This window comes from Colias eurytheme, chromosome 16 (genome assembly GCF_061535395.1).
Source record: "Colias eurytheme isolate Ceu_HAF_F1 chromosome 16, ilColEury1 Martin Lab GWU primary, whole genome shotgun sequence".
NCBI lineage: Eukaryota > Metazoa > Arthropoda > Insecta > Lepidoptera > Pieridae > Colias > Colias eurytheme.
The window spans coordinates 6880919-6890643 of NC_142995.1; the positions used below are offsets into that span (position 1 = coordinate 6880919).

Below are 9725 nucleotides of genomic sequence, written 5' to 3' on the forward strand. Positions count from 1 at the left end.
AAGGGCCAAGGTACTTATAAAAGACTGATAAATAAAGAGAAGTATTGAAATTTTATTTCTTTATTAATTAAATAAAATAAGACACAAGCCGCGTAAAATAAAAGGCCTATCAGGTACTTTTACAGTTACTTTTGTTTAATTTAGTATTTTTTCGGAAGTATTATAAAAGAACCGGGTAACCCGGTTCTACCCGGTTCTGAGCTCGATTTGGAACCGGGTTTCAGAAACTTGGAACCGGATCCGGTTCTGCATGCCCTAGATATAACTTCTTGACTCAAATTGTGCTGGTCGCACTATAAAAACTAGTTTTTGTTTACATATACAAATAACCTCAAATTAATTTGCGAAAACGTAATAATCGCCATACATACATACATTAAACACTCGTTACTAATGGAATATTCTATTTTACGTAGTACTGAGCAAAAATAAATGGAATCTCACCGGTATATTCTGCTGTACGTTTGTAAACGTTTTCCAAATCAGTCAATAAATTTCCAGCTTGAAATTCGGACAAACACCGAACAAAAACTTTATACACCACATCACGGACACCGCTACGTTTAACCTTTTTCATGATGTCTCCTTTTTCATTTAAATTTCTTGTTCTAAATAACAATTTTATCTCAATAATTCTCCACTTCACGAAAAAAACAACAAATTTTTATTCAACTTGACAGCTACATTGCCAATTCAGGGTTGCCAGGTAATGAAAAACGAATTAGTTCCAAAATAATTAATTTCATCTCTTTTATGTCGTACTATACGTCGCATAACATTCATAAACAAGCATTTTTTTTATTTTTAATGAAGAATTTTATTATTATGATCGATAAAATCATGTTTCAACCATATCTTTAAAAATCATATGTAGTTAAGGCTGGACTAATTTTATTTTCCTTTACTTGATATCCATAAAAAAACACAAAAACAAGACAATCATCTGTTAACTGTCAATGTCAGTGCAATCATAATTCATATACATATACATTGTCAGAAAGTTGAATTGTCATCTGTATACGTAAAATAAAGAAATATAAAAAACCCAGTATCTAATATCGATGGAATTGGGAGGACTTTATAATAAACTGTTCTAAGGTATATGAAATGTATTAAGAGCATTGTTTGTAGTGCAACGTGGTATTTAATTAATTTTATTCTGTGATATATAAACACAAGGTATGTGATTGCTTTCGTATGAAAATTGTGTTTGTTTTGTGCGTAACTCAAGTTACGATTAATTTTCTGTTGCGTAGTTAAGTTTTGCGTAAATTAAAATAATTGATATTCATAGATGAGTGAAGCAGAGCCCACTTTAGTTGACAAGTCGGAGAGTAGTTCCTTTGAAGATTTAGCTTCGGCGGCAGCTCAGGAAATCGAAGAAGCTAAATTAGCAGAAGCGGCTGAAAGAGAAAAACAAAAGGGACCTGTTGAAAAGAGTGATGAATGGCAGGATCTTTTGGGTTCTGGAGCCATCCTTAAAAAGGTACAAGTCTACATTTTTAAATTAATATTACTATCAATAATTCCTTAGGATTGAACAATGAAATGTCGTAATAAAGCTTTGATACTTTTTACTATAGAAAATAACATTATTTTTAGATTATAAAACAAGGAGATGAATCAGAAGACTTAAGGCCTCAAAGGAATGATATATGTACAATTAGTTATGAAGTCAAATTACGAGATGGTAACAAAGAAACAGTAGAAAAAAGGGACCAAGTTAAAATATATTTGGGTGATAATGAGGTATGCTATTTTTAATATATTTAATACTTGTTTACATAATTTTTTAGCTACAAATATGTTATTTCTCTATGAACATCATAGCTGGCCTTTCCTCAAGGTTAATACAATTGCATCACAAATTTTGTGGGTGTCCATGATGTGTACACATAAAATTATTTATGGGCAATGTCTATGTGTGTGTTTATTGATTTTAACCTGTTGAAAATGTTTCATGTTTGTGTCGAGAATTGCTATAGTTACAGTAATTGGCTTTAATCTTAGAGGATTGGATGTGTAATGATGACATTTTAATCTATATATTATGTAACTAGATTCATACTAAATATATAATTTCTTTATTGCTTTTGTGTAAAATTTTTTGATTATAAAATATTCAAATTATTATCAGCAAATGCGAGTTTGACAGTTCCTAGATGTATTGTTTGATTTGTTCTTGAAATTATGCTGTAAACCTTCAAAATGATGAATTTGTAATCAAATTTTTTTAGATAGTAAAAAAATTACTTCTAATTACATTCAGTACAGAGGAATTCTCTCTTTACCAAACATATTTTCAATAATAAGAACACTGTCTTACGTCAAATCTATAAATACTAAATAATGCTTCTGTAAAGACTGCTTTACCAAACATAATAATATGTTTGAAAATAGGAAAACCTTCTCTATACTAATGTCAAAACTATAAATAGTATAGAAAACAAAGTCATTACAATGCAAATGCAAAGCATTATCTTATCATAACATCTCCAGACGCTTATCTATATAATATGCATATACAATTTATTATTCTTTCTATTAATTGTATGTTTATTCATACAATTTCAGGTACTTCAAGGGTTAGACTTGGCTTTAACCTTGATGTATAAAGGTGAAGTATGCCTCCTACAAATTGCACCAAGGTTTGCATATGGGGAGACAGGATTAAATCCTGGAGACAGTTTGGGAATGGTCGGAGAACTAGATAGCCCTAAATATGAGGGACCCCCCATTGTGTCGGATACTTGGTTAGAAGTTAAACTCGAGCTGCATGATTGGACGGAGGAGCCTGATCATGATATGCTACCGATCGCTGAGAGAATGCAAATTGGGTGAGTATAGTACTTCTGAACTTATATTTTAAGTAAATTTTACAAACTTGTGATAAAAGAGTATTTTTAAATAAATTTGATTCTGTTTAGGCTGGTATTTTTTATATCTTGCATTAGTTATTATAAGAAAATTTATGTTATGAGCCTTGTAATACTGAGAGGAAATAATTTCTGCAGTCAATCCTTATGAATTTTAGTTTAAATGTGCAATTTGCAATTTTTATCAAAAAAATTGCGTACAGAAATAAGTTAAACTAATTTTATTACTTGAAATTATGAACTTATTTGTATACACAAAAATTATGTCAAGGTTAAAGTTTTATCTATTTTGTACAAAACATGTGGGCTTGATAGTTTTATTATGTCAATTGGGGCCACTATAATATGTTGTATCAAAAAAATTATTCAATCATAATATATCATCAGTAAAAATTCGCTACTAATTATGCAAGTCATTTATTTGAGATTATGGACTTTTTTGTGTTTGTGTATTATTTCCATCAATTAGGTTAATGTCTTATTATGTAATGATTACTGTTCTTAACTATTTTTTAATATCCTAAGGGCTGATTTTTCAATCCTTGGTTAAAACTTATTCGTCGAATAATGTATAAAACTACCATTTTAAAAACGTATTCCAATTGCCCGTATTTGACAGTTTACGTGACATTTTAATTTTATCGTGTAATACTTTATTGGACGGATAAGTTTTAACCAAGCATTGAAAAATCAGCCCTAAGAAGAAATAAATAATTTGCCATGTTTACTTTAATGTGTACACAACATAAGTTATCAAATGTACACATTTAGATTAGATTTTTAGCGGTATGATTATACATATAGGTAATGATAATTTTAACATAAATTAGCTTTCCACCCGCGATTTGTCTAAAACTTATCAAATTATAAACTAAACAATGCGTCGAAAACTACGCTATATATTGGTGAAAAGAGATTGAAAATAGTGCACTGTTCTTTGTTTAGTTTTTGAGTTTATTGCAAATCAATAGAAAGACGCGATGGAAGACTTTGCTTTCTAATATGTGATACTTCGAATCTATGTTCATAGCATTCAATATAATACTCCTTATCTGGGTGTTATTAATCTATGAAGATAATGAGAAATGTTGATAAACTCAGAACAATGACCCTGATTATGTATTATTAAATTAAAAAATCAATATCTATTTATTATGTGCTCTCTTTGTTTCATAATAATAATACGTAATGGTGTAAACACAGTTTAATTCAAGCTCCTAATCACTTTGCATGTAAAAGAGCAATTAATACTTAGCCTTACATGATGTAAATTTAAATATAGATCTATACCAATAATAACTTTTTGTTGATGCATTTTGCCTAATTGTGTTAAGGTCTGCATAAAATAGATAGATCCATTTTCTGTTTATCGTTGTTTCATACTTCAGTTTCAAAATATGTACATACACGAAATTAGAAATTGCCGACATAAGGATTATATATTTTGGCTTTCTGTCCACATGAGTCTTATAAAATATAAGATACACACAAATCAGTTAACTATCTAGTCAAATCTGATTTACTGGATTGTTATATTCTTACTAGCTGTCCTGGCAAACGTTGTTTTTCCTTCTCTTATAATTTATGGGTATGAAAAATAGATTTTGATCGATTCTCAGACCTACCCGATATGCACAGTTAAGAACTGTTGTGCTATTCAAATACTTGGTTCTACAAAATGTTTCATTTTTTTGAAGTGAAACTTCTTTAGGCGCGTTGATTTTAAATTTCAAGGTCGCGTCATGACAATACTGTCACGTCATGACGTGACTCCATGGAGTAAGGCGAAGATTTTGGTATCTTTGAATCTTGTCAAAGAAGTTTCACTTCTGACACGTGCTTGGCACTATTTTTTCTATACTGGTATGCGCTGCCGCCTTTTAACAGTACCGAAAAAACATTTTGTCTTATTGGCTTGTTCGAATCTCGCCAGAATCCGGCGGCGTTGCCGTGGCAACTGGTGGTACACGCGCGGGGAAGCCCAACTAGCGGTACAACTGTACCGGCGTGCGTTGGACGTGTTAGATGAAAGTGAGGGCGGTATCACCGATCCCACGGCTAGTGGGGAACTGACACCGACTCCAGATGACTTGATGGCATTGCTGGAGGAACGGCTTCGGGTCCATAATAACATGGCAGCCGCGCAGTTGAAGGCCGGCGCGTATGAGGCCGCTTTGCAGGTACGTGGGACTTTGGGTACAATTATTTTTTCATAGAACTTGTTTAATTGTAGTGTTTAATGTAACACGTAGTTGGATAAGTAATATTTTTTTTTAATTTGTGCGCAAAGGCATATATGACAGTTCCACTTGTTAATATTCATTTTATTTAAAAAAATGTAGGGGGACAAAAATACCATACCTGCATCATGCATGTCATCTTATAAGTACAGCGTGCATTATAATAATATTTTATATTTAACTAGCGGTCCGCCCCGGCTTCGCCCGTGGTACATATTTACGTTTTCTCTACATAAAAACCATCCTCGTACTTCAAGGAATATAATAAAAAAAGAATTATCGAAATCGGTTCAGCCGTTCTCGAGTTATGCGCTTACCAACACATTTTGCGATTCATTTTTATATATAAGATTATTATGAAGTAGCGATTTTACACTTCACTAAAACACTAAATCTAAAAGACAACATTAAAATGTATACCGTGCTATATTACATAACTTAAACAAAGCTAAGGCACTACATATATATTCCAAAGTCGTGTATCCTCACCGCAATGCGTCGGAACAGTGAGGCGCAAGGTTGTGGCTGCCGCTGCGGCTGCAGCCGCACCTCGCGACACATACTTACCTACATATACAGACATTTTGCATCAAATTCCAGCTACCTAGTTATTAATACACACTCATAACGCACTACAGGCGGTCACTCGCGTACTCACCTGCCAGCCGAACAACGCAAAGGCACTGTACCGCAAATCGCGCATCCTCACCGCAATGGGCCGCAACAGCGAGGCGCTCACCGCAGCGCGCGCCGCAGCGGCCGCGGCGCCGCGCGACGCAGCCGTGCGGCGCGAGCTGGCGGCGCGCGAGGGGCAGGCGCAGCGGGACCGCTCGGTGGAGCGTAGCCTCGCTAAACGCATGCTCGCTACGGGCGATAAGCCGTCGCCGGATAAGCGGCCGTCGAGGGCACGGGTGAGTTTACTGGTGTGAAAGAGTGACAGTTCGATAGTGTAAGTGTAAAAGACATATAGTCATAGGTGTTAACTGTTAGATTGAAGATTTTAGTTGAACTTGGGATAGGTATTAGATTCAAGATTTTATCAGATCTTGGCATAAAGATGTTATTTAGTGGATTTGTTTTGGAGGAAGATTTAAAAATTTAAAGCTCTTCCTCTTCTTACCTTAGTTTCATTTAAAAAATGATATTTAGAAGTTTTGTTTGAACCTAATTCTTTGTGTTACAGTTTTCAATTTTTTATTTATGTGACTAGCAAACTTTAATACATGTTCTATCAAAAAAGTTTGTTAAAATTTACGTAAAAAACATTGAATAGTATTACTTCAATAAACAATACAATAAATAACAGATGCTAGTATGGAGCTCGCTGCTGCTCAGCATACTGATGGGCGTGGCCAGCGTGCTCGTGTACCGCTACAAGTACCAGGCGCAGTGACTCCTCTGCCCTGTGAGTACTCTGTGCATTTTATATTCCATTCGAATAAATACAATAAAAAAATATACTTTGAGTACTCTGTCGTGTCTTTAATGTAGATTCTGTTGGATAAAAAACAATAAAAAACATGTATTTTGTCACGTACCTAACTAATTTGTTAAATTCATATGATAAAAAGGGTAGTTTTTTTAAGTTTGTATAAAAAAATAAAAAATAGTATTTTCTATTGGTATTTCACAAAGTTAACATAAGATATATAACGAATGCTGTTGACTGTAAACCGTAGGATAGGAGCTCTTTTAAAGCAATAAGTTTAGACGATTAAGCCAGAGACGATAAAAAAACGCTGGAATCTTAGTGTTGCTGGATAGGACGATTTCAGTCATTAGTTCAACAGTAATTATAGGATAAGCTTCATAATTTGTAAATTTATTCTTATTGTTCTAATTATATTTTTCTCTCTTCCAGGCGACTGAGGCGTAACTTAATGGATGGGGGTGGCATGTAGCTGATTAAAATTCTAACTTCCACATTTTCATAAAGCTAAGCTTTGACATAGAAAAATCAAAACAAGAGATATCAGCATTAAAGAAGCTGGAGGCGTTGAAGATTGACAAAATATCAGTTTAATTATTTTGTAGGAAAATAATAGTATATAAGCTGATTATTTTTTCTATTCATTCCTCTCTGATTTAGCAAATCGAATCGTTACAACGGGCTTTGTAACGATTTTTAGTTTACTTTATACATTTTAATCCACAAAATATATCAAAGTTTACATATTGTATGAATGTATGATATTCAAAGTTTTAGTTGTTAGCTAGTGCCAAAATCATTATATCGTAAAATAATATGTATTTATTAAATGTAAGTAAAATTATTTCACATTTCACATCGCTTAAGACGACCTATGTAAAGTCACTTCTGGTACATATTAATAATAAATATCATGTTGGATACGTAATACACAGTAAAAATATTTTTTGAAACTTTATAGTTTAAGGCTTAAACTTTGAACGCATTCCAAAATAAATTTACGATTTCATACTTGAATGTATTTTTTTATGGTGCTTTATTTTTAACCGCATCAGGCACTTGTATTAGCATTTCCAGATAAATATAGTGGTATATTTTATAGTACGAATGTACGAACAAATTACTTAATCTGTGTTGGATTCTTTATAATTAGGTCACTCGACGAATTATTATTTGGATATTGGTTTGGTGTAGTTATAATATTAAATAGTGGTAAAATAGACCGGTGGTACTGAATAATATAATTGTTGAAAATTATGTTTTGTTTTAATCAACCCCTCATATCCTTATTACCTTTCATTCCTAAATTTTCACTAATTGCTAGGTAACGTTAAATATGCCAGCAAACAACAAACAGGATCTAAACTCTCATTGTTTATGACAAAATATTTTTCAAAAAGCAATCGATTAGAGGCTCTAACTAAATTATTTGAGCATATCTACAGTTTCCTGCCGGCTCTTCTCTGCCTTACGAAACAGTGGTACCTAAATATTATGTTTCGAAAGGAAGTGTACTGTGTAGTTAAACGAATAAATGTTTGAGTTTCAAGAGCAACAGTGTGGTGCATAATGCGTAAAGCGCTTCACACACGGTGAAGATATTATAATATTTTATCTTAAGATACTGTAATATTTTATATTACAGTATCTTAGTAAGTACGCGCTTAATGCGCGTCACACACGGTGAAGATATATAATATTTTATGTTAAGATTCTCTAATATAAAACGTTATAGTATCTTAAGGTATCCGGTATCAGCGTTCTAACCATCATTTTTCTTTTTGTCATTGCGTACTAACTACTGAGACTAAGACCCCTGTAGAACCGCCATCCTGTTACAAATGACCCGAAATTTTGGCGCTTTATTCCTCAATATTTACAAGTGGTTATGAACAGTCATTATTAAAACTACCATCGATACGGATGTCGCTTTTACCTAAAAGAATCGGCAAGAACACTTTTGCCATATTATAGCAAGTATATTAGAATTCCTTCGCTTATTTAATATTTCATTTATCATTTAATTCCTTTATAATATAGAAGATTACGGGCAGTATTTAGGTACTTTGATAAAGTCATTCTAGTTATTTTGATTTAAATTAACATACCAAGAAAACATCTCTGATGTATTTTGAAATTGGTTAACGTTATTTTTATGATCATAATGTTAATGAAACTGGTTCTAAATAATACACAGTGTAGTTTAAGTAGGTAATCTTTATTTATTACATTTCTGTTCTAACAACGCACACAAATCGACAGCACATAAAATTATACAAACAATAGTTCAGTTTGAATACACTCAAAAATATTCAGTAAAAATAGGTGCCTATACATAATGAAATACTTAATACAAATATTTAAGTTTAACATATACAGACCAAAGCATGTGTGAATTAAATAACGCTCTATCATAAGTAGAGAATATATAGTTGTACACAGTATAGTAATTAATATTTCATTTGATCTAACAAATAATAATAAACCATACGTAACCATAAGTAAACTAAAGTGTAAAATTCACCTATGATGTTGTGTCTGTGTATTTGGAAAACCTGTTGGACGGATTTTAATTCAATTTGGTAGATATTAGGTTATATCCGTGCTATAAACTAGGATACATTGTTTCACAATTATCTAGTTTAAAAATTCTTTTATGTATGGCACTTCTTGATACAAATTTCAAAAATTTTTTAGCCATTACATTACATTATTTTATATTATTAATAAATCTATAATTATTATCAATAATAAACACAATAATTTCTACAAGAGGTAGATACAGGTACCCGTGCAATTGAAAATAAGAAAAATCACAATCTTTTTTTCATAAATTATGCAATGGTAATTCGCATTTGTCATCGTGGAGTTCCACACATAGATTTTTATGATGTAACAAAAAGTTATAAAAACTAGCAAATAAGAATTATAAATTAAAAATATAATAGGTTAATAAATTCTTATACAGCTGTTTGAAACAAAATACATATGTACCACATATTACTGTCATCATAATTTAGAAAAATAATAGGTATCAGTTTTATTTATAATGAATAGGCAATTAATTGATATCTTAACTTTTATTCACAATAACAGTTTATTTTAGTTTTCTAATAATAGCTATCACAATAGTGTCAGTAAATTGATGGTATAATATAGGTAGTAAGTTTTAACTTTCTA

General features: G+C 31.9%; 1 protein-coding gene across 1 annotated transcript; it reads left to right on the forward strand.

Annotated features, from left to right (window-relative positions):
- Window positions 1-985: 985 nt before the first annotated feature.
- zda (peptidyl-prolyl cis-trans isomerase zonda) lies at window positions 986-7802 on the forward strand. The gene is made up of 8 exons (XM_090110963.1): window positions 986-1179; window positions 1295-1486; window positions 1603-1749; window positions 2575-2837; window positions 4810-5056; window positions 5755-6027; window positions 6423-6521; window positions 6978-7802. The coding sequence occupies exons 2-7, from the start codon at window positions 1295-1297 to the stop codon at window positions 6507-6509; spliced, it is 1209 nt and encodes a 402-aa protein (XP_089967089.1). The 5' UTR covers window positions 986-1179; the 3' UTR covers window positions 6510-6521; window positions 6978-7802.
- Window positions 7803-9725: the final 1923 nt, after the last annotated feature.

What these genes read in the sequence shown, in the direction of transcription:
- zda (XM_090110963.1), top strand. Translation starts at nt 1,295, where the DNA reads ATGAGTGAAGCAGAGCCCACTTTAGTTGACAAGTCGGAGAGTAGTTCC. An exon ending in CGTATGAGGCCGCTTTGCAG is followed by an intron (nt 5,057 to 5,754) that starts GTACGTGGGACT and finishes AACGCACTACAG; the next exon opens with GCGGTCACTCGCGTACTCAC. An exon ending in AGCGGCCGTCGAGGGCACGG is followed by an intron (nt 6,028 to 6,422) that starts GTGAGTTTACTG and finishes AATAAATAACAG; the next exon opens with ATGCTAGTATGGAGCTCGCT.